The sequence below is a fragment of the Argentina silus genome (genome assembly GCF_951799395.1).
Source record: "Argentina silus genome assembly, chromosome: 15".
NCBI classification, from domain to species: domain Eukaryota; kingdom Metazoa; phylum Chordata; class Actinopteri; order Argentiniformes; family Argentinidae; genus Argentina; species Argentina silus.
In genome coordinates this window covers 9,962,151-9,986,306 of record NC_139669.1, presented here as the reverse complement: position 1 = coordinate 9,986,306, position 24,156 = coordinate 9,962,151, and the positions used below count along the sequence as shown (strand labels likewise).

Genomic DNA, 24,156 nt, shown 5'->3' with positions numbered 1-24,156 from the left:
AAGGTTACCACACCATTCACAGTTGACACAAAAAAAAAAGTTTGGTCAAACTTTTATCAAGATACATCTAAGAATGTAACATTGTGTTTTCGAAGACTGTCATACACACTGTATAGGACGACAAACCTGAAATTGAGAACCAGAAAGAAGAGAAAAGAGGGTCAAAGAGATGAGCAAATTCTAGATGTTAGCTGTTAGGAAAAGCTGACGACCACAGCAACTGTAGGAAAGAGAAGGATCCTTGGAAGGATGGAAGAAAGGGGAGAAAACTACAGCGAGGTTGAACCTAGCACCCCTCCTACAGACCCCAAGAGCCTTCTCCCCCTGCAGAAGCAGATTACAGGGTGATGAAAGGCAGCTAGCCATCATCATTACATTTAACAATACTCCAACTGGCTGTGCCTTATGAAGTAGATCAGCCTTGATACGTTTACAGCTTTCCATCTAATTCCATTTAAACCCAAGCCTCTAGTTACAGTACAGAGGGGGTATCAATGATATTTATATAATTGTTCATAATCATATTCAACTGAAACGTGCTTTTCCATATTCTACTCCTTCGGCTGTTGCCTTTATTTAGACATCCATTCTCTGAACGGTAGAAAATAAGGCATGTAGGCCTTACAGGCCCTCTTGTTTGAATTGTGCTCAGCATCTCAGAGTCAGAGACCATGCTTGTATAGATAGAGCTATACTGCTGCCTCCATGATAGTCCAGGGAGAGACCAACCCGTTTGACTGTTTTTTCAGTTTGACTGGTCAGCATTTGGTTTGATAATGACACTCTCCCCTCTACTCCTCAATCCAATGGCTGTCATTATAGACGTTGTAGTCATCTTCTTATGAGGTACATGTTCTTCTTATCGTTGAGCGTTGTCTTTTCTAGGCCAGTATTCGCGACTGTGCCTGCCTTAGGTTGCCCCGGTGATTTATCGGTGGGATCTTACCCGTCATTGGCTAACCAGCCTTCCTTACTGGCCACATGCAGCACTCTGATTGGATGAGGATGTAAGGTGAGGGAAAAGGTTGTCATTGGTCTTCATCAGAGGTTAAGTCCACCTTTGTCTGACAATAGAATTGTTTTCTCTCCAAGTTGCCAGGTTTTACTAAGAGATACTAAAAAGCATTCAAATATTGCACTTGAGGGGGTTTCGGGAGTTTGAAAGCCGGCATATTTGTATGAAAAGGATGTTCTATGATTCATGGACAACTACGCTCTACAATCATTCTTTACCATAGATATACAGAAGGCTCTGTGGGTTGTCTGCAGAGGGGTAGTGGGAGCAACAGCACTGAGACATTTTAGACAAAGTATGACATTAATTCGAGAATGTGAAGAGTCACCATGTAAGAATGCCATATTCCAAACGAAGCTAGAAAAAAAACAACCAATGACTGACAAGATTAGATGTTGAGTATAATTTAGGACCACCGACCTCTGGACACCACAGGGTGATAAAAACATGTGGAATTAGGAAAATAAATCTTGCACATGGAGAGTGGTCACCAGGCCGCATAACTAATTGCACGACTGAAAATGTTTGAATTAATAGTTACCTAAACCCACACATCCATACAGACACACATGCACCTATACAGACACATACACTTGAATCTATTTTTGATACTTCGTCCCTGGCTTATATTGGATCACTCTATTTAGCCCTGTCTGGCCAACCTGTGGTTTTTACAACCCAGGAAGTTCTCGCTATGGGGGAAACACCCTCCATAGCCATGTGTCAATCAATGCCCTATCTGAAGGTTCAGAACCTCAGATCTCCTTGTTACAAGGAGGCAGGCAGCATTAATTGGACTTTGTGAGTATTGCAATCTGAACCTACTCTACAGATCTCCACTCCCCAGGTTACACACACACCAAGGCTCAAGGACTGACCTAATGTAGGTGGGCTGGTCCTTGAAGATGTCACACACTGGGTTGCGGTCCAACCAGAGTTCAACTAGCTTCAAACCTTTCAACTTGTCCAGCTCCCGCTCTGCCTTCAACTGAAAGAAAGAAAGAAACAATAATAAATACAGTTAAGAAACTTTAATGAGTAAGCAAAAATCAATAAATAGAAAGGGTTTACGAGTGAGGCCTCCAGGTGAGGGCTGACCTCCTATTGACTCACCTCGTTGTGGGACAGGTTGAGGGTCTTTAGGTGTGGCGCTTTGCTGGCCAGCTCGGCCACCTCGTCTAGCTTGTACAGTCTGTTGTTGCTCAGGTTCAGACACACCAGCTGAGACCGTACAGGAGGACAGACAGTTACGGGAGAGAAACAAGGACAGTTAGCAGGGAAAAGAAGAGTAAGAGACCATGACGATCCCTCCCTTTTCTGTTTCCTTCCCTCTACAATGTTTTTGTTTTCGGGGGGTCTTCCATAAGAGGAAGAAGGCTCTGAGCCTTTAGCCCGCTCTTTACTGGGTGTGTGTGTGTGTGTGTATGTGTGATATATATATATATATATATAACCTCTGGGATGTTCTCCTCAATGATCTTGACCACGGCCTGCATACACGTTCTTCTGTTCAGAACCACCTCGATGTTCTGAGATGCTAAGTCTGAAACAGAAATCAGAGAAATGTGGATCTCACAAATCTTTAATGACATGACAATGTGTTGAGGTCCTCTATTAAGCACCAAGAAAATCCAGCATAGATGAATACCAACAGGTAATGTTATGGTACAGATCAAACCTGCAGAGATGGCGCAGTTTACCTGGGTCGGTGCGGATGTTGTTCAGGTCCAATGCTTGTTGGGAGCCGTCAAAACGCTTGGCCATGCATTGCTGGGAAAGACGTGCCATTAAATAAGATTAATCTGATACAAGCTACAGTCATATTCATTGTCTCTTTTTGTTTATTCAAAGTCTTTTTGTTTTCCACCAACATTCTTCCTTATTCCCTTTATCCCTCCCTCTCTCACCTTTAAGTGCTCCATGTCTTCGGGCTTCAGGTCTGTGGAGCTGATGGAGGGAGGGGGGCACGGGTTCATCCACACTATCACCTGTTGTGTGTGTGTGTGTGGGGGGGGGAGGCCATTTTTAAATTAGACAAACCACTGCCTATGGTTAGCAATAACATCAGATCAACTTTGAGCCGTCAGCAGCTGTATACAGAGTCAACAGGCAGGCAGCTGTACCTTGTACCCCTCCAGGTCTGTGATTTGGCGGGAGACCTTGAATAAAGCGTTGGCTGTCGAGGCATCCTCTAGGTAGAACTGCACCTTGTGACCGTCAGTGTGGTACTGAAGAGAGGGAGGGGAGGGGAGTAGAGGTGGGGGAGTGGGAGAGATATATAAACAATGTTCATATTTCATGTGCGTTTTCTAAATATTCACAACATGTGCATGTGGTTTGAACAATATACTGTACGTTATAAATCCCTCTCACAATACACCAATGAGCTGGGCTGTCTGCCAGTGGCAGTGACTCACCTGTACAGGTGTGAAGGGTAAGGAGCACAGGTTCTGTAGTGCTCCCAGCAACCATTTCTTGTCATATTTCTTGCCATGGGGTATCTGTCAAACAGAGCAGAATAAATAGGCTTGGAAAGAGATAATGTGCAAGCGGTAATGTATATGCAGTGACAGTAATAACAACACTGTCTGCGGTGTGGAATTACTTTGTGGTTGAGACAGACACCGGTAAAAATGCTTGCAGCAAAGTGTGCATTTGTATTTCTTCTTATGCAAAGTTATGAAATGGGATCTTTAAATCAATAAGGGTGGAACTCGAGATCTGCGCACTTAACTCGGATTTAGGCAAATGTCGTGGTTCCGCACGTTAGGATTCCACTGTTAACATATCACAGCTTGAGCATGGTGTTTACTGTTTTTAGATGGACAAGAATGATGCCAAGCATAGCACATCCACACACAGAACTTGTATACAGATGTTACATTCAAAAGGTACTCAGAATCGGTATCAGCAATGAAAAAGTGGTAATGGTAGATCCCTAGTTTGTACTAACCGTCATCTTGAACCATTGACATCTGTTCCTTCCTCCTCCTCCTCCTCCTCCTCCTCCTCCTCCTCCATTGCCTCTGTAGCCCCCCCCTCTTCTGTCTTGGTCAAACCGCCCGTCGCCTCTCCGAGGTGGCCTTCCATATGGGTTGCTATGGGGACATGGTGCAGTGTTATCAAACACGGCAGGAAAAACTAAATCAAAGACTGCATTCCTGATAATGGAAGTAGTCCTTACATCAAAGTAAATTCACACAAACCAACACACACAGCCACACTCACAATCGGCGCTGAGAGCTGCCATCCTGCGAGTTCCCATCATTCATGGCTGTGTCTCTGTCGTGGTCATCAAAGCCCACCCGTGGCCCAGGGCCCCTGAAAGTAACCACAGGACCACCCCGGGGCCGCTGCCTGGCAGGACCCTCACCGTATGACCGGCCCCTGAAGGATCCTCGACCCTTCTGGCTACGGAACTGAGGGCCCCCGACTCTGTCATCGTGCTCTGAGATGAGACAAACGGCTGAGTCAGTGAAACATCTCAGACTGAACAAGGGAAATCTACACCTGCAACTATACTGTACATTTTACATTGAGTGCTTTACTCAGCAAGGTCACAAATTAAATAGTGAGGAGATTTTTCTATTTGTCATGTAGCATTAGAAGGTGAGGAAGCTCAAGTTCAAAGGATTTCTACATGACAAAAAGGCATCAACAAACAATACATGCACACATGACCAATATTTACAACGTAACTCAAACAAACCACATCCCAAGGTAGATCTGAGACTGTGAGCAAATAGTAAACAACGACCGTCGTCGCCATTTCGCTAACACATTTTTGGAACCGCTTTGTTGACAGTTTTACCTCCCTGTAGCCTGCCATTGCTTGTGACCTCTCTCTCCACGACAAATCCATCTTGAGCTACAGAAGGGTGGACACATGGGTTAAGGCAGGTTTGTTACCTTGCACTACTAGATAAACTTACCGCTGTAGTAGCGATCGTCCGCCATATTCCCAAGGAGAACTGTTGTCACGTCTAGACTAGTCTCCCAATCCTGGGATGATTGCGTTTCAACAAACCGCGCAAAACAAGTTGTTTCAAATTCCAGATAATTACTGTAAAGCGTGAAGATAGCTAGTCACAAATAGTGTTGCATTGCTCTCTATATTGTAGACCTGCTAGTAGTGTTTTTCGGCACTTTTCTTTGTGGGTTACATAGGAACTACAATGTCCATGCACTATTCACTAATTTCCGGGAAAATGTGGGTGCGCGCGATTGCAATGGCCGGTCATTTCGTCTTCCACCAGAGCGCTGTACTGTGTTGCTGTCCCGGCAGGGTGTACTCGCGTGCACTCAATGACAATATCTTCAACTTACATTAATTGCCTTTATAAACTGTAGCCTACTGTTATTATTATTATTGTCGTGTTGGGCAAAGCTTTAGGTCGCCCTTTGCGCCGGCTGTGCGGGGGACGGGACGGTGGGAACGCACCACCACGCGGGGCAGATAATAAGCAAGCAAGACACCTCCTTATGCCCCTCTTGGTAACCATGGAATAATTGCAAAGACTGCTAGCTCGTAGCAATATAATTGTCCAAAAATCCAAATGTCAAGGCAATAAAACAGTTTGTCTTACTGGGTTAGATGCAACATCTTTCCTTCTTCTAGCATTGTAACTGCCAATGACCCCTGGTCCTAGCATAGATTACTTTCTTATGATAACTGATGGATAGATGATTCACTTACTTAGACAAATGTATTTGTTGTAAGTCGCTTTGGACAAAGGTGTCTGCTAAATGCCGTAAATGTAATGTTTCCAAAAGCATGTAAGAACATTTAATTACAATACATAGAATACCCCACAGCCCCCGTTATGTGTGAACGTTACCTTGGTTTTGCTGGACACGTGCGACCACAGCCAGGTTAAGGTACCATTTTCGGAAGAAGGTCATCTTCAGCCTTTTACTGTTTCTAATGCACACTATCTAAGACAATAACTTAGACGCTGACTTGGCTTCAGAGACATAGCCAACTTGGTACCTGGAGGTCAACTGGTGGCCGGGTGCTAGTTAGCTGCTACCAGGCAACAACGGCAACGCGATGAAAAACTTCGAAAGCATAATTTTGCAGCACGTGCATCCTGCTCTTGGTTTTTAAGCAAGCTATCGACCACTGAATCTGACCAAATGTGTATAAAAGTAGGAGGTCAAAACAAGCGATGACTTCTCTGTGATAGAAATGTGCATACAAAAAGGTATGCAATCAATCAACAATGTACACTCACCGAGCACTTTATTATGAACACCTGTACACCTTGATGTGGCGTAATGGTGTTTTTTCTTGGCACACGTTGGGCCCGTTAATACCAATCAATCATCGCTTGAATGCCACAGCCTATTTGAGTATTGTTGCTGACCGTGTGCATCCCTTCATGGCCACAATTTACCCATCTTCTAATGGCTACTTCCAGCATGATAAGGCACCATGTCACAAAGCAAAAGTCGTCTCAAACTGGTTTCATGAACATGATAATGAATTCAGTGTTCTTCAGTGGCCTTCCTAGTCACCAGATCTGAATCCAATCGAACACCTTTGGGATGTGGTAGAACAGGAGATTCACAGCTTGAAAGTGCACCAGAAAAATCTGCAGGAATTGCATGATGCAATCATGTCATTATGGACCAGAATCTCAAAGGAATGTTTCCAGCATCTTGTGGAATCAATGCCACGAAGAATTGAGGCTGTTTTGAGAGCAAAGGGAGGCCTTACCCAATATTAGTATAGTGTTCCTAATAAAGTTCTCAGTGAGTGTATTAATGCATTCACGGTCATAACTTCATGTCTGAACTTCAGTCCTGACCCTCTTAATTATGTCAGACAGCAAGTGGGGTCCTTGGGACGACCCCATTACCCAAACCTACCATAACTCCTTACCTGCTAACCGTAGTTCTTTGAACTCAACTTTAACAGGGTCGAGCCGTCCCAAGGATGCCAGTTAGACTTTTCTGTAAAATAGACAGTAGTAGTATGGAGCAAAAAGACCAAGCAGGCCTGCCAACCTTTACCCCCACAGGTGCTCTTTTTATCAGATAGTTCTTTGGATGTTGGTTACTTGTTACCACCACAAAGCCTCATGTATCTAGATTCTATTCAAATTGGATTTCCTCAACGGCATAAGCAAATAAGCCAAACCAGCAGGGGCACATTTTTTTGTCTGGCAATACAGGTAGTAGGTTTCAAGTAGGTTACTAGTAGGTTACAGACAGGTTACAGACAGTGAGTAAGAAACAAATCCCTTAGTTTAAATGCAAGAGTGTCATATATTGTCCACAATCTCAGAGTCCCTTGTTCACCTAACTAACCATAACAAAAAAAAGCTTAATCTGAAGAGAATTCCTGTAACAAATTGTTTATTAATACTGTCTCTCCCAGTGCCAAAGTGTCTGTGTCAAATCATCATGCACTTGCCAAGCATTAAAACCCCCCCCCCCAAAAAACATGATCCATTTCAACCAGAACAGATACACTCCTGTGAGTATCATCCTGACCTGTCTCCTCAGTGTTCTCTCCTGGTAGGGCTCTGATGTTTCCCTGTAGGGGCTGCAGTCTTCATTTGTTATTCAGATCCCCATACATTGATGCCTTAACAACAGTTGCAGGTCCCTCCCTATCTGTCTGATGAACTCTACCGTGTATGTGGTGGCTGTAGGTAGGTAGGTACCCTCAGCTCAGACATGTTCGGTATGGTCTGTACCATCAGCAGTGGGTTCAGCCTGTGTCCCCTCACCCTGCTCACCTCCCTGTTCCTGTGGGTGTGTGTGTTTGTGCTCATCAGGGTGTGTCTGTGTGTCCAGCATCTCCCCTCCATGATTCTCCACCTCCTGTCTGCAGGCTTGGCTGATGGCCTGACCCAGCGAGGAGGTGAGGGCAGCCAGCCCCGTCAGGTACTCATCCTCCCGGTTCCCCTCGGCCCACGGGACGTTGTGCCTGAGCCGGACACCGCTGGGCACCGGGGTAGTCTTCCCAAAGTCTATCATCCAGATGTTGGCCTTACTGGTGAAGTCGTGGACAAAGAGGAGCGAGCTGCCAATGACCTAACAAGAGAACCCAAAACACACTCATTTTCAGGAGAAATATGTCTGGGTTTTTTGTGTTTTTAGTACAACTTCTAGTCAAGAGTGATACAGTATAAGGTCTGACCTCATGGGTTTTGAAAAATGTTGATTCTTTCAGGGCTTCACTCAGGTCCTGAAGTCTGGAGTGGTAGGCCTTCTGAGGGCGAGGGAGAGAAAGGGAGAAGAGAAAGAAGGGGGGCAGGGGGGGAGAGAAAGGAGATGAGGAGGGAGAGGTAACATGGAGAGGGACTATGTTCAGTTACATTCTTAGGGCATGTTACCCAGACAGAGGTTAAGCCTAGTCTTGGACTAAATAACAGTTTCAATTGAACAGAGAAACCAGCCCTTAGTGTTGGGGAAGGAACCTGTATGTCATATAGGTGGTGATGTTGACGGGAGGTGACTGACCAGGATGTGTAGCTGACTCTTAGTGAAGGATAGCAGGGCCTCAGTAACCTGGGCTGAGGTTAGCGTATTTTTAAAGTCCCGCTGGACACTGCCATTCTCCATCTAACATGAAGGCAAAGACAGGCATGTCTTTTAACTGTACAATGACTCAGAAGCTATTAGAGAAGCTAGAGGTGGGAAGACAGCAAAAGTAATTAATTATTACATTAGTGTAATCCAAAATAAGTCCATATTTAACATGAAAAATACTATATTAACTCAGACAACAAGAGGACAAAAGAGGTTTGGGTGTCTGTACCATAATGCCCTCGATCCTAAAGCCTAGTGTGCAGGTGGAGCTGGTACTATCCCTCCACTGCAGGTAGCGCCACTTCGTCACGCCTCGCTGCTCGTGTTCCTCTGCCGATGGAGCTGACGGATCTGCTTTCACCATCTTTTGGTACATATCAGTTCGCAGGGTGGGCTTGGTGCGCGCTTTGATTAACTCCTCCTCCTGATATGTCCTGAGAGACATGTTGATATGGTTGTTGCTTCTATTACATAGAAAGGCCTCTACAGTACATTATGTTTTGAACCATAATCCTGAGAGATATGATTATGGCACCATCAGGAGAATAATTTAACAATGTTCACTGTCTTTCCTTTGTCTATCCTAGATTCAGCAGAGAACAGACACATACATACATACGGATACACACACAGTAGCCTACCGCACGCCCATCTTGCAGTCCATGATGACAGGGTTCTTCAAGCCACTGAGCAGGTCCTGCAGGCGGATGTAGCTGTGGCCCCCCCTGGTGACGATGCCATGGTACTGTGGCACAAACGGGCGCAGGGGGTCATCCATGAGGGCCTGCAGACATGAAGCCTCCACCTCACTGAAGCGCTTCAGCACCTCTCCCCCCTCACTCAGCTGGAAGTTACCTGGCAACATAAAGCCAGGGGGGGATTCACCCAAACCTTTCACTCATCCAGTACCGATAATGTGGCTGTGGATGACGCTGTGCTTCTCTCAGCCTGTCACTGATGTGTGTGTGTACATTATATATGCAATATGTATCTTGGGTTGGGTACTCTGACAGCAACATGCTAATTTTCTTTAAAAAATTTACAATAAAGATTGTATTGTATTGTAATCTCCATAAAGGACCACTGAACTGCAGCAATGCTCACATGACAACAAAATGTTATACTGATGATGTCGACGACATGCTGAGACACAAGTCACAGAGTAGCCTAATAATACAGTTGTGTGTGTGTTTTTATGAACGGACACATGCCTTGATGTCCTGCCAGCTGGACCCAAGAGCTCTGCCGACGCACTGACCAGTGCATCATGGTCAGGAAAGTCTTCCAGGAGTGACACTTGAATAAAGAGAACTCCCATTGTCATTTCCTTAAGTACACAGAGAGGACTGTCTACAGCTTGTGGCAGTCAGGGTTGTCAATGCAGGTAAACTAAAGTAAACTAATATTCCAATTCCACATGTCCTCTTTGCTTTGATCCCAACCCCGGTGGCAGTGTGAATCAACCCCCACCCCCTCCCCCCACCCCTCTCTCCTATCTCCATCAGTAGAACCAATGCAAATACCATTCAAATCTGCCCGTGTCATGGCTAGCTTTCAACCCTAATGCAAATCAGACAAAGAGGTGTTGAGAAAAGGGAAGGACACTTTCAACATTCTTTCATGGGTAATAACAACAAATCAACAACCGACAGAGACAGGTTTATACAGTTCACATGAACTCTGAGATATTGTAGCCTTTTGAAAAGCCTAAGTGAGCTGCATTTACAGTAGTCAACCTCTCTCTCTAGTCCACACGCCCTGTTCTTACCCTCCGCATGGTCTTCCTCCTCGAGGCAATGTCCTCTCCATCACTGAAGACATCGTCACTCTCTGCAGAGGAGAAGGTGAAGTAGGAAGAGGAGGATGAGATTGAGGAACTCATGAGCATCCTAGAGAGGACGGGGTGGGGGGAAGGCCTGTGGCACTCTTCCTTCTCTGCATTCCCTCCCTCTTTCACCTCTCCATCATCTGCATTCTTCCCCTCTATACCGCTATAACCTGTGCTCTCCAGCTCTTCATTCCCTGTTTGCTCTGCATTCTCGCTCTCCTCATTCCTCTCCTCCAGTGGGCCTTCAATCTCTCTCCTCCTCCCTGCCCAGCTCCATTTCTCTCTCCTTTCCGTCTTCTCCCATTCCTTCTCCCCTCTTTCCTCGCGTCCTTCCAACCTCTCCCTCTTCCTGACTCTCCATCTCTCCTTCAACTCATCCTTGGTGCTCCTCGTTCCCATCCTCACATCCTCTCCTCTCTCTACCTTTCCTTTATCACTCTCTTCCCCTCTCTTCCTTTCTCCACGGTCACATTGTTGAGTACCCAGCGAAGGTCCATGAGCCACATGCAGTCCAGATTCTGGTTCTGTGTCCCCCAGTTGCTCGTGTGTCTCTCCTGACCCTCTCTCATGATTAGGTGATCCCTGACTGTTAGAGGTGGCGGCCCGTGTGGAGAGGAGTTTGGTTTCAGATTTTACCCTGTATGCACTGGACGCTCTGTCATTGGCCGAAAGATGTTGGTCAAACTCCTTCAAGAGTCCAACGTACATTTCATTATTATTTTCTCTGTTTTCCAATACTTCTTCCTCATTTGAGGCTCCCTCTACCTCTTCCTGTTCTTTTTCTCCATCTCTCCTTCCTTCCAGTACAGAGGGTGGCGATGTCCTGTCCATAATTATCCAGAAGGGAACTCAAAAACAGAACAAAAAGGTCCTCTCCAAAGTTACTATCCCTCTGTGTGAGTGTGAGACAGAGAGGAGAATGCAGGTGTCATATATGAAAATGAAACAAATCAAACACATCACAGAACACACACGACCAGGCAAATGAGGGTACTCTGATCTGACACAGTTAGGGTTATATACCCACAGAAACAGAAGACGGCAAAAGGAGAAATCCTTTCACGATAGTCACATGAACATACACAAATTCAGAAAAGTAGGGCACTGATATTTGCTATTTAGGTGTTGTAACAATTGTTGATGTTGATACTACAAAAAATTACATAGTAGCTTACCTTTTGCATCTAACTGCATCCCCTTGATAAGTTATAGAAGCCTGTAGTTCCTCTGGTCTATGACGGTTGACAGTCAGTAGCCTACTGTGCTCAGCTCTTTCTTCCTGGGTTATCCCCGATATGGTCATATTTTGCATGCAGCGATGCCACAGCGATCCCAAAACATCGGACTGCCGGTGTAACTCTAGACTGAACTTCACACTGCCGGACCATCTATCTCTTGTGTTATCTAGGAACTGACAGGGACTGTCATCTGAAAAGCACTCCAGTTATAATTCCAGAGTCGTGGTTTGTTTTCCTGTAACTGGTGAGACCTGGTGAGATTAATCATTATTCATCTCACAACCCAGAATCTCATCTGATTTTGTAAGACAGTTGTGAATTGATAATACCTAAATATGATTTTAACAGTTATCACAATTTCTTTCAATATTGATTGACAAGATGCTGTAAAAACCATAAAAACAATATCATACACAGATAAACACCAATAAAACGTTTGGAAGATTTATTAAATGAAAATGATGAGTTATCATAATGAATAAGAAGAACATGTATAGGAATGTTTCATTTTGAAAATAGCAGCTTGCAATTTAAACCATTTTGCTATTTTAACAGCTCATAAAATCATCAACAGCAAGCAAATAGAGTACATCAATGACCATATTATGAGGAGAGGCACTGTTCGCGTCATTGTGATTGTCCCATGACCTTTACTCTAGTTGTGTAATAGTCTACTGTAAGCCGCCTACACTCAAGTTCCATTTTAGGAGTATTATGGTCAAATATTTCAACATTGCCTGCTTTGTGTCAGTCATCTGCAAGTTAAAATAAACAAACAGCCTTGACATTATAGAGATATAATATGATAAATAAACATAATAATAAATCTTCATTCATTCAGCGTCCCCTATTGGCCATTGGACCACTGTTGGCCATTGGACCACTGACCACTAGCCAGTTTTTAGCTTGGAGCATTCTTGTCTGGAGCTCTTGTCTGGAGTTCATAACATCAGACAAGTTCCTGTGTCTGGGCTGGGGGTGCTCTCAGGGTTCTTTGGTATCTCACTCCAGCTCTTGAACCCACCACCAAGTGACATACTCTCCACCCCTTTTTCAGCAACAGTCTCTTCCTCTACCTCACTCTGAATCCCTCTATGTCTGAGGACCATCTCTCCCCCACCTCTTTGGAAAATGGTCTCTTCATCGTCCTCCTGGCTCAGATTGGATATTTTAATCGGGAAGGCCTCCTGCAGTGCATCCGCATTTGATGAGGAATTCTCAGTTTCTGAATTAAAATAAATAATATCCAATTAGAATTACAAGTGTGTGTGTATGTGTGTGTGTTAAAGTGTGTATTAACTAGGGCTGTATTAAATATATTTAAGTTTAATCAGACCAATTAATCAAATAATTAATAATTTTTAAAAATCAGTATTCAGATTTCTATATATCAGACTAAGCACAAGAAGTTAAATCTAAAATAAGTGACATGTAGCCAAGTAAACAAGAGTGTTATTCCAAGGAAGCTCGGGTCAAGTAATTAGCACCCATTTGTCTTGATCTAAAGGAAAGGGAATTTGCACCATTGATTTGGAGGCCACCATTTCACTGTTAAAGGGACACTTCACCGATTTTTTTTCAGTATCTCCAGCACCATACCAGTGGCTACGCATTTGAAAACTGCAATTTTCTTTGTTCTATAGTAAAAAAAGATAGGAGAAAGAAACCTAGGGAAATTCCCCACTATGATGTCATTGGGGGTAATTATGTTTTCAATTCCAATTACATCATAGGGGGCAATTTCCTTAGGACCTTTTTTACTACAGAACATAGAAAATCGCTGTTTTCACATATGTAGATACTGGTATGGTGCTGGAGACAATGAATATGTGGTTAAAAGTCGGTGAAGTCTGATATTTCTCCCCCACTCAGTGTTTAAGGACCACTTCTGGATTTGTTGTCTAGAAATGTCTTGAAATGTTCTCTGACTACCAAGGTGAAATATGAGGCAAAAAAAAAATCACATTTCCACATTAGATTAATCGACTGACAGCCCTAGTATTTACCTCTTGTGTCATCCTGGTGATCTTGCAGATTGCCTGTGTCCTCATTCTGGTCCATCTGTGACTGGAATCCGTCTGACCTGCGATGAAGGCGGGGTCTATCTCTCACCTCACACACACACACACACACACACACACACACACACACACACACACACACACACACACACACACACACAATACAACAAGGCAGAAAGTCAAATCTCTGAACATTTCTTTGGGGGGAATCACCATTCCAACAAACCACCATTGCATTCTCACCTTTCGGGGGGTCAAGAGTTGGCCCCAGATGAGCTGCATATAGCTGAAGAGGAGGAGGACACTGAGGAAGGCAAAGTTACTGGCCACACCCATCACGGCTGACAACAGCGGGAAGTTGAACAGGAAGTACCTGATGAGGGTAGAGGGGAGGGGAAAGACCAGCTAAGTAATTTACAATAGAATTATAATAAACTGAAGAGATGTATTACATAAATCTGTATTGTGATGATAACGTTACAATCCATCATGTCTATCTATCATGCAATGACGGAGGTGCCAGTGTATGTGACAGCTTATGGTGGAGCTGAGGTGCTGAACCTTATGCCAGTGAAGTGAGCGTGAATGTAGAGCTGCGCTGAATAGATCTGCACCCTGCGGGACTGGATCTCAATTACTGCACCTATAGAGGGAAAATACTAGGGAAGGAGAATAGCCCAGTGCAAATCAGAATACTAAAATAATAATATAAAACACAGAAAATATGGACACGAGTATTTTAAAACAACAACAACAACAACAACAACAACAACAACAACGAAGTACTGGGTCATCCAGAGACTCACAGAGTTCTCGATGTGGTCAGAGAAGAGCACTACTTCCACAAGCTGCCTCTGCTCTGATGCTCCGGCCAGGAAAATCGGGAAAAACAGCAGTGTTCCCAGAGCCCGGAGAAGGCCAGAGTGATACCGCAGCATTGCCTGGTAGGAACAGGACATGAGACACCAACATCATTGGCTCTCTGTCATAAAGCCACTTTACACTGTTATAAACTATACATAAGAGTTGAGATAAGAAATCATAGCATGCATAAGCTGTACTGGTATGACAATTGCGTGGCGTGTCAGTGTGGGGTGTCACCGTGGGGTGTCAGCGTGGGGTAGCAGGCGTACTCACAAAGCGAGAGCTGGAGGCAGAGACGAGCTGATTTATCTGAGATAGAGAGGCAGATTAACTCGTTTAGTGCCGAGGTTGAATAAAGTCGCCCAAATTGTCAACATTCAAGAGTGCCAAGGTAGTGAGTGTTCCGGAATTCTTTGCCAGTTAGTGAGTTAAGAAGAAATCAAGGAAAGGGTGTGGAGGTGTGTGTGTGTGTGTGTGTGTGTGTGTGTGTGTGTGTGTGTGTGTGTGTGTGTGTGTGTGTGTGTGTGTGTAAATGCACATTCTGTGAATGTTTACCACTCACCGAGCGTGCTGATGAGACAACGGTCTGCCCCTGCCCAGTGTAACAGGACATCCTGACCATGAACATGCCTAACTCCTGATTGGCTGGGGACTCTGGCATCTCCAACTCCAGAGAGATCCGATAGGGCTGGCCATAGTTCATCACCTGGAGTGGGCAGGTTCATAATGGTTAAAAAACAAGGCATTTCTGCTCAGACAAATACTGTGCATTGTGGATATTTCCTTGTTGCCTTATATAGATTAAGAGATGGACAACGGATGTAAACAGTGTTTTCAAGAATAGAGGGAGTGAAAGAGGGCTAACAGTTCACCGGTTTCTTGCCGTTCCTCAACAGAGAGATGTTGGCCATGGGGAAGGAGCAGAGGGAGTAATCAGAGGAGTCACAGTCGGCCCTTCAAAGGTAAAGGACAACAACTCTTATTTCCTATTATTGAAAGAAGAATCTGTGGGTGGCTTTAGGCATATACTGTAGGGGTGGATGAGTGTGAGAGAGTGAGTGTGTGTGTCATACCTGTAGTAGTAGTGCACAGGTGTGGTGTAAGTGGCTGTGGGCATGTAGGAGTAATAGAAGCTGCCATAGAGGAAGATGGCGGTCCACAGCAGCAGCCCCAGAGCACACACCAGCACCGCCCCCTGTAACACCTTCAGACGCGTCTGTAGCATCGCCATAGTAACTGTGTCCTGGAGCCAGAGCAGTGCTGGTCTAATCAGGTCGCTCAAATCATCTTCCCTATGACCACCAGTGTCATTAGTTTCACTTCCTGGGTCCATCTGTCGAGCTGTTGTTGATTCCCAATAGAATTATGCAGTCAAGGTATCTGGTGGTCCACATAAATCTCCCTTGAAAGCAATGTATTGAGAATTGAGTGGTATGAAACCACTGGGTCCAGTTTCAGTCACAAGTGAAACCTAAGCATGTCAGATGACTCCTGGAGAGAAGCAAGTCAAGACAGAGACAGAGGATGTCTGTCCAGAGCAACTGCAGAGTTTCTGTATAGCAGGATAACTATAGGACATCAACATCTAAAGTACAGCACAGAGCAACACATGTATGGCACAGTTCAGAAACACACCACAGTCCAGCTGAATATGATTATTGACAGAGGGGGGTAGAATCTAATTTGTGAAGTCAGTATAATACCTGATTTAACCATTGTAAGAAAATAAAGGATTTTTAGGAATCGTCTGCTTGTGTATCCAGCAGCAGAGCAAGTCCATGCTTTACATAAGCTCTTGTAGTACTGTATCCCTGTGTCCTCTGGTTATCATTACCATCCCCATGTCATACAAACCTGCATGTTAATTAGTCTGATGGTGCTTTTCACTAGGTGTGGTGAAATCAGTTCTAAATGATTGGCCTGTTTCCCAACAGTGTAAATCTCACACCATATTATGGAGAATGATGAGAATACTGCAGTAAACAACACTTTTCATCTTCGTCATTAAATTATAAATCTGGGGGTAATTGAAATAGACATAGAAACATTAAAACATAGATACAACACAGATTAGACATGCAGATTTAGTTTAATTCTTAAGTTTGTACTGTCTCATGATCTAATAAACACTGTTAAAAGTAATAAGAGCCCACTGTAAAAGCATTTCCAGTCTGACTGGCATTATTGAAAACATTGAAAACACTGATTACAACTCACCTCTAAATGTCTCGATGACCTCTGATATTTAGGAAGAGAAATAGGGTATTGTTTCAAACACGTTTTGATAATGCACCTTCTCCTACCGACTTCTTGGTTCAGACCCTTTATTACAGCGCCCCCACCCCCCTCCCTACTCCACCGTGTAGGATTTATAAAAGGTGAGGTCGTCAACTACTAGATAAATCAGAGGACCTGCGCATAAACTATTTTGTAGTATAGAAGCAACTCAAGCACAATTGGTCGTGTTTTCCCTTTTTGTCGTCGTTCCTCCAACAAGTTCTATGTCGCCAGACCTTTATTAAGTAATATTGAGGATGTTGAAATATTTAGCAACAACAGCAACAGCCAATCCTCAAGTGCCAATGCATTAGCAGTATACAATGCTATTTATTAGGCCTACACAATTCATTGTCTCTGAATTATCATTGTCTCTGAATTATTATTCATTGTCAGTAAGCTCAGACATTAACATTCTGATGATTAGGCCTTTTTATCTTACATACATGCCTCCCTTTTTCTCATTTGGAACAGTAGTCTAGTTCAGTTTTGCTATGCACTTGAGCTCTTGAACACAACTCTAGTCACTAAAGCTCCTCCCTTTTCATCATCACCGTGCTAGTTGTTTCTGGCAACATTGTGCCATTGTGTAACCGTTGTTTGTTATTTGGGCCGCTCTAGATTTGATGTCGCGTTGTCGGATTGACAGTTAACTGGGAAAACAAACATCAGAGTGTGTATACGAGCGTCCACCAGCCGTCGGTCCTTTTCTTATATACAGACAGGTCAACATGGACGTCGGATTTCGCCGTTGCCCTGTAATCCTTTGCCTGGCCCTGGCCATTTGGGGTACGGTTCTGGGCTCGGATGAGGATCCGGATAGCCACTTGATTGGGGCACCGCTCCGTTTGGCGGATTCAGACCCAGGTTTGAGGAAAGCCGTTAAATTCGCGGAGGAGCGGTACAACATGGGATCGAATGCGATGCACGTTCGCAGAGTTAGCAAGATTATCTCAGCCAGTAAACAGGTATTGTTTTGATATTTTAGTTTAACATTTCATAATGAGGTAACCTATGCCTTATTATGTGTAGACAAGTACGTAGCCTTATTTATAAACCAAGTATCAATTGATTGTACATGATTGATTTGTCATGAATAGGGATTTCACAGAAACGTCAGTGTGTGATGTAAACAACCATTATCTCTATGCGGCTGTGCGGAGCATCTATTTAAATGGACTACTACGTCAGCGCACCAACCTGTTCTAGTGCGTCTGAACTGCGTGACATACGTTGTGTCCTTCCACCACAAGAGTAACATTTCTCTGGTCAAGCTCAACTGAGCATTCAGCTATTCAGCAGTGCTTTTAGAAATCCACATATTCAATTTTGCCTGCCTCAAAAATAGTTGTTTTTCATATCAACAATGAAAAACAGTTTTTCGTGATAATATAAATAAATAAATGTGACATAATCTGAAAACCCTGATTTTTCAAGCAAGATAATTCAGTTGTTTATTATCAGAATATTAAAGACATAATCCTCCAGTTACATAGGACTACCATATAATTACTAGATGTGTCAAGAAAATGATTTAGGAGCAAAATGTTGGGCTAGATGGCAAAACAATAATACAGCACTGTTTTTTGTTGATGAGAGAAGCTTACCTTCACTGTGTTTGTGTGTGTGTTTGTCTTGCAGCTGGTGAAGGGTGTGAGGTACACCATCACAGTGGAGCTAAGTAACACCCAGTGTAAGAAGGCTACGCGGCTGCGCACCTGTGACTTCTACCCTGAGACGCACCAATTGAAGGTGAGGCCAGATATTAAGCCCTCACGTTGGCTGACACCTGTTCTCTGTGTGTCTGTGTCTGTGTGTCTGTGTGTGAGGGGACATTAGTGATGTGGGAATGTTTGTAGGAAAAAGAAAATACTACAGCTTGCTCGTTATCAAATAGATGCCCACAGTTTTCAGAATCAGAATCAGAGTTATTTTATTTGGCCAATATATTTGCACATACAGGAAATTGACTTGGTGAGGTTGGTGCATGGGACATAAAAAACAATAATATATAAGCAAAATATTAACAAAATGTACAATATAGCAAAATATTAACAAAATAGCAAAAACATTTGCTATAGACCAATAAATTATGTAGGCTGTGCGAGGCAATGAGGCTAGAGGCTGTAAAATGGGTATGGGGCATGAAATGGGTATGGGGCATGAAATGGGTATGGGGCATGTACACTACAAATTACAATAAATTACAATACACTACAAATTACAATAAATTTAAGTACATATAAATTACACTGTCAGTGCAGGTGTGTGTGTGTGTGTGTGTGTGTGTGTGTGTGTGTGTGTGTGTGTGTGTGTGTGTGTGTGTGTGTGTGTGTGTGTGCGCGAGGGGGGGGGAGTGGAAGTCCCAGAGTCAGTGACAGGCAGGGAGCTTGTTTTGCGATTATATTATATAGTATTTGCAAAAGCCTAAGTGATTAAACACTGTGCACAGTAGCTACGGACCTAAAGCTCCAAGGCCTGTTTATCTGGGTCTACTAGAGGTTATTAACCAGTCTTTGTGTTCAGCTCTCCTCCCCCTTATCATCATGTGACCAAGACCTTGTGATAAATAACTTGTCAACTTCTCATGACTTGGATTTGACAGTGACCTCACATACTGTAACTATGTATATAATCAGGCTCTTTGTCTTCCATGCCCTGGTGTTTTTAATTTTCACAACTAAGCAGAATGTTATCTGGAGTTGTCTCCATATATCTAGGAAACCAGGTGTTGAGAAAGACAATACTCAGTTCTGCTTCTTTGTACAGATATAGGCGATGTTCAGTGTTACTTCATCCATGCCTGCTCCTCACTTACTTAGCTTTAGGAGGAACTGGGTGTTATTATCACAATGATGCACACCACATATTTACATTAAGTCATATACTTTTAGAAACACTCACATGAACAGTTCCAACATGAACAGTTCCTAAAGGCCTAATTTCACTTACATGAACAGTTGTAAACACTCCTGTTGATAGTTTTATTCTGACCCCACTCTGTTGTGCTTTCTGCTAGACCGAGGTGTGTCTGTTTGAGGTCTGGGACATCCCCTGGCAGAGCAAGTCTACTCTCCTCAAACAGAAGTGCCAGCCTGCAGGTCAGTGTCTAATGTCTAACTGTGGGTACCCACTCATCTGTTTAGGTTGGCTTTGCATACTAAGACCTGCTTTATTAGAGTTGTTTACAAGAATAAATAAATAACTTTTATTTATTTATTTATTTTCCATGATGTGTGCTCTCCAGCTGAGCCCAAAGAGACCAAGAAAGTTGAACCCAAGGAGACCAACAAAGTTGAATTCCTGCCCCAGTCCACCAGCAAACCTGCAGAGGTAAAGTAATAGCAATGATACTGTAGTATGTTCGTGAGTGTGTGTACTCCTTTTGTTTTTTGCGGAAGGCTACACACTCACCAAACAATTTGTTAGGAACACCTGTACACCTCCTCATGGTCCAGAATCTCAAAGGAATGTTTCCAGCATCTTGTGGAATCAATGCCACGAAGAATTGAGGCTGTTTTAAGAGCAAAGGGAGGCCCTACCCAGTATTAGTATAGTGTTCCTATTAAAGTGTTTGGTGAGTGTATTTTTGTGCAATATTAATTTCTCTTGTGATAGGAATCAGTGGAGCTTCTTGGCCAGTTCAAAGACTTCATGGTTAGATACAACCGAACCTACAGCAGCCAAGAGGGTAAAAGAGAGATATTAATTCATAATGCACATAATACCTCAATAACTTTTGTTATAGTGTGACCTGTTCTTCTAATTGCTGTGACCTTTGCTGATGCAGAAGCTGACAAGCGTCTGCGTATTTTCCATGAGAACCTGAAGACAGCAGAGAAGGTGCAGTCTCTGGATCAGGGCTCAGCCGAGTATGGGGTCACCAAGTTCAGTGACATCACAGGTGTGTGTGTGTGTCAGTATGAGTGTGAGACAGAAACAGTTTGAACTGTGTTCATGTACCTGACCTGGCTAACTAAACCATGACTTGATTACAATATGCCGGGTTTCTTTCTTTCTCTCTCTCTCTCTCTCTCTCTCTCTCTCTCTCTCTCTCTCTCCATTCAGAGGAGGAGTTTCGCTCCCTGTACCTGAACCCACTCCTGAGCCAGTTGAGCCTCCATCGTCCAATGAAGCCTGCCGCCCGCCCTCGTGGCCCCGCCCCTCCCAGCTGGGACTGGAGAGAGCATGGAGCAGTCAGCCCGGTCAAGAACCAGGTAGAGGCTTGAGAGATGAGTTTAATAGAGTTGCACAGTTTACAGTTGTCTGAGTTGCTTATATGCTTGTGTGTGTGTATCTTGCAGGGCATGTGTGGCTCTTGCTGGGCGTTCTCAGTGACAGGCAACATTGAGGGCCAGTGGTTTCTGAAACAGGGCAAACTGCTGTCTCTGTCTGAACAAGGTAAAGCAGAAATGCTGTGGATGTAACAAAATATAAACACTTACATGCTGTAAAATGTGAATTATTCCCCCTCGAGTCTTGAATTGACTCGTTGAATGCTCTGTCCCTCACAGAGCTGGTGGACTGTGATTTGATGGACCAGGCATGCGGGGGTGGGCTGCCATCCAATGCATATGAGGCCATCGAGAAGCTGGGTGAGAGAGGGTGAAAGCTTGTGGGGCAGAGGGGGTGAACGATAGACACACAGAAAAAATGCTTCAGTGTCCCATTACTTACGCAGGGCACTGTATAATAGTGTATTCTTGTATCTTGACTTCTTCACCCCCCCGCTCCCCGGTCCTGTCCACAGGTGGTCTGGAGACAGAAATTGACTACAACTATACGGGCCACAAGCAGAGCTGTGACTTCACCAGTGGCAAAGTGGCAGCCTACATCAACAGCTCTGTGGAGCTATCCAAGGATGAGCATGGTGAGAGGGAGAGAGGGGCGAGGGAGAAAGGAGAGATGGCGAGGGCGGTATATAATGAAAAAGAGATATGGATGGGTTGAAGGATTGGATGTCGACCAGATGTAGCTTGAACAATAAACTGTTTTTTATTTTAACAATAAAATGTTAAAATTAACATGGAGGAGGCTCGGCTACACATATTAATCATGATTTCATCTCCTTCTCACGTTTAGAAATTGCTGCCTGGCTGGTGGAGAATGGACCTGTCTCTGTGGCCCTGAATGCTTTCGCTATGCAGGTAACAGATGCAACATTACTGCAGTGTCATGCCCCTCAATGGTGTAATAATGACATGGTTGTCATTCTGTATTTTTCCTATCTATCCTTCCTGACTTATGGCCTTACTTCCTCCTCAGTTCTACAGAAAGGGTGTGTCTCACCCTCTGAAGATCTTTTGCAACCCCTGGATGATTGACCACGCAGTGCTGCTTGTGGGATATGGAGAACGTGAGACCTTAACACTTGAACGACACACACTATCCAGCATTATCCTACAGCGCTAATAGACTTTCCACACTACAGGGCCGACCCGAACCACACTGGGCTCAAATATTTTCTTTTCACATTGTCCTTTCCAGCACTGTTTCAGAAGCTATGGTGGATGCGTAACCAGGCCAGCCTAGTACAGCTCAGTTTGCCTCAGCCCATTGTTTTGCTCTCTAGTGTGAATTATGGCCAAACTTTACCAACGTCATCACGGCACCATAACGTCTCCGTACTGTGAGCCGCAGTTTAACTACTCAGGGTGATTTATGAGATATGCTAGACCGCATAGAAAAAACAGAACATCTGCGAAGCGAGGCTCACTTGAAGTAGCAACGTTTTATGCTTTGCTTCTATTTTCCTCGGCAGCGAGAGCGTTGCAGAGGCGTAGATGCAGAGAAATAAGCACACAATGTCAAATATGAATTCACAAATAATCTCAATCATCCTAAAACTAAGTAGGAAAATTGCAAAAATCACCCTGCACACATTGAAATCGGTATAGCATTTTAGGCTTAAGAACAGTGCTGACGCAGTTGTTGATGTCATGCAGGATAGGCTACTTAAATTGCAGATTAGTTGCTGAGGTTTCAAGAATATAGCCCCCCGTTATGAAGTGTAGCTGAAATTATTTTCAGATAGCTTCCCTTTATGAAATATAGCCTATTTTGTCATCAGATTAATGTTTGTGTCACCGCATCTTGTCTCGCTCTTGGTGACGGTATGCTCTTGTTTTGGTGTTCGACCTAACATCTGTAATGAGTCAGCATGTACGTACGATGAGTAATCATTGTCCCTCTGTCTGTTCCTCTTTCTGCAGGTAGAGGGATCCCATTCTGGGCCATCAAGAACAGCTGGGGAGAGGATTATGGGGAACAGGTGAGAAAAGCCTCTGGCCCTTTCTCAATTGCTACACTCATTTAGGGTCCACATGTGTTTTGGGGGTTCAAATCCAACCAATTAGAGCATCTTTTAGGTGATTAGAATACACTTGTACATCATTATTATGTGTTGGGGTCACAGGAAATTATTTATGTCAATTTGGGGTTTGCGAGACAAAAATGTTTGGGAACCCCTTCCTTAGATATTCTCCTCTAAATCCTCTAAAGGAAGTGAGAGGAGGACAGAGGAGAGGACGTGAGAAATATATTTTCTAAACAATTGAGAAAAGGCCTATATGACTAGGTGTTTTTTATGGATTGAATACACAAACATCATGTCATCTCAATGTGCAAACAAATGTTGTGACATGTTTGGTTTGTTGACTTGAACAACTTGTTTTGTGTGTCCTCCAGGGTTATTATAACTTGTACAGAGGATCAAAACTCTGCGGGATCAACAAGATGTGCTCATCTGCCGTGGTCAACTAGATGACGGCACGCACACACACACACACACACACACACACACACACACACACACACACACACACACACACACACACACACACACACACACACACACACACACACACACACACACACACACACACACACGACTAACCTCTAGTCAGATGTGTTCCTCCTCTGAGTTTCATGTGATCTGAATAATATTTGGGCATAGTACTCATGCCAATCTCTTTGAAGTGAAGCAAAGCTACTCCACCAACATGACTCTACCGCACAAACTACCCACACCCAAAGTGTGTAGTAAGGGGTCAGGTACGGGGGGGCGAAGTCCTGCTGATTCTATACTCTATTAAGGGTAGCAGTATTTGTTCATACCTCACATCTCATCTTTACCTAAACAAACCAGCTCCTAGTAAACTATAGTTTATGATATTTATGATATTGCCGATCTTTTATTGTGATTTGAATATAGGTTTTACATTATTATACAGTATTTGAGGCTATCTAATAATCCTTAAGGATATTTTAATTGCTGTGTTTCCGGGTTATTTCAATCATCTATCGTTATAGTACTATAACTTAGCCTACTAATGGGATGTTTTTAAACTGCAGTCATTTTATTCCGTTATT

General features: G+C 43.8%; 4 protein-coding genes across 6 annotated transcripts in view; 1 reads left to right on the top strand and 3 right to left on the bottom strand.

Annotated features, from left to right (window-relative positions):
- nxf1a (nuclear RNA export factor 1a) overlaps positions 1-5,196 on the bottom strand; it is a 9,424-nt gene extending 4,228 nt beyond the window's left edge. The window contains exons 1-10 of the mRNA XM_083685946.1: positions 4,948-5,196; positions 4,244-4,463; positions 3,969-4,113; positions 3,433-3,516; positions 3,139-3,243; positions 2,923-3,003; positions 2,716-2,785; positions 2,470-2,558; positions 2,129-2,236; positions 1,894-2,003 (exon numbers count right to left, since the gene is read on the bottom strand). Coding sequence (XP_083542072.1) covers positions 1,894-2,003; positions 2,129-2,236; positions 2,470-2,558; positions 2,716-2,785; positions 2,923-3,003; positions 3,139-3,243; positions 3,433-3,516; positions 3,969-4,113; positions 4,244-4,463; positions 4,948-4,972 — 1,037 coding nt within the window. The 5' untranslated portion in view covers positions 4,973-5,196. The remainder of the gene's footprint in view (positions 1-1,893; positions 2,004-2,128; positions 2,237-2,469; positions 2,559-2,715; positions 2,786-2,922; positions 3,004-3,138; positions 3,244-3,432; positions 3,517-3,968; positions 4,114-4,243; positions 4,464-4,947) is intronic.
- Positions 5,197-7,478: 2,282 nt separating this feature from the next.
- Positions 7,479-11,665, bottom strand: LOC310815981 (inositol-trisphosphate 3-kinase B-like). Its single transcript, XM_083685956.1, has 7 exons — positions 11,561-11,665; positions 10,326-11,277; positions 9,199-9,853; positions 8,787-8,991; positions 8,489-8,590; positions 8,166-8,237; positions 7,479-8,059 (listed from the first exon to the last, which is right to left on the bottom strand). Exons 3-7 carry the CDS (start codon positions 9,420-9,422, stop codon positions 7,694-7,696), a joined length of 969 nt encoding a protein of 322 aa, XP_083542082.1. The 5' UTR covers positions 9,423-9,853; positions 10,326-11,277; positions 11,561-11,665; the 3' UTR covers positions 7,479-7,693.
- A 389-nt stretch (positions 11,666-12,054) lies between these two features.
- Positions 12,055-17,061, bottom strand: LOC310815979 (seipin-like). Of its 2 annotated transcripts, XM_083685953.1 has the most exons (10): positions 16,726-17,061; positions 15,582-15,910; positions 15,381-15,462; positions 15,071-15,214; positions 14,782-14,817; positions 14,451-14,585; positions 14,206-14,303; positions 13,888-14,017; positions 13,630-13,735; positions 12,055-12,848 (listed from the first exon to the last, which is right to left on the bottom strand). In XM_083685953.1, the coding sequence occupies exons 2-10, from the start codon at positions 15,839-15,841 to the stop codon at positions 12,565-12,567; spliced, it is 1,275 nt and encodes a 424-aa protein (XP_083542079.1). In that variant the 5' UTR covers positions 15,842-15,910; positions 16,726-17,061; the 3' UTR covers positions 12,055-12,564. The 2 variants fall into 2 exon arrangements, with proteins under 2 accessions (XP_083542079.1, XP_083542080.1); XM_083685954.1 differs by lacking the exon at positions 14,782-14,817.
- A 316-nt stretch (positions 17,062-17,377) lies between these two features.
- On the top strand, positions 17,378-23,614 carry ctsf (cathepsin F). 2 transcript variants are annotated; one of them, XM_083685948.1, is made up of 14 exons: positions 17,378-17,753; positions 18,427-18,537; positions 19,805-19,886; positions 20,045-20,118; positions 20,404-20,476; positions 20,576-20,689; positions 20,854-21,002; positions 21,090-21,186; positions 21,300-21,380; positions 21,536-21,655; positions 21,868-21,932; positions 22,051-22,141; positions 22,998-23,056; positions 23,473-23,614. In XM_083685948.1, exons 1-14 carry the CDS (start codon positions 17,517-17,519, stop codon positions 23,545-23,547), a joined length of 1,428 nt encoding a protein of 475 aa, XP_083542074.1. In that variant the 5' UTR covers positions 17,378-17,516; the 3' UTR covers positions 23,548-23,614. The 2 variants fall into 2 exon arrangements, with proteins under 2 accessions (XP_083542074.1, XP_083542073.1); XM_083685947.1 differs by having other exon boundaries at positions 20,033-20,118.
- The last annotated feature ends 542 nt before the right edge of the window (positions 23,615-24,156 follow it).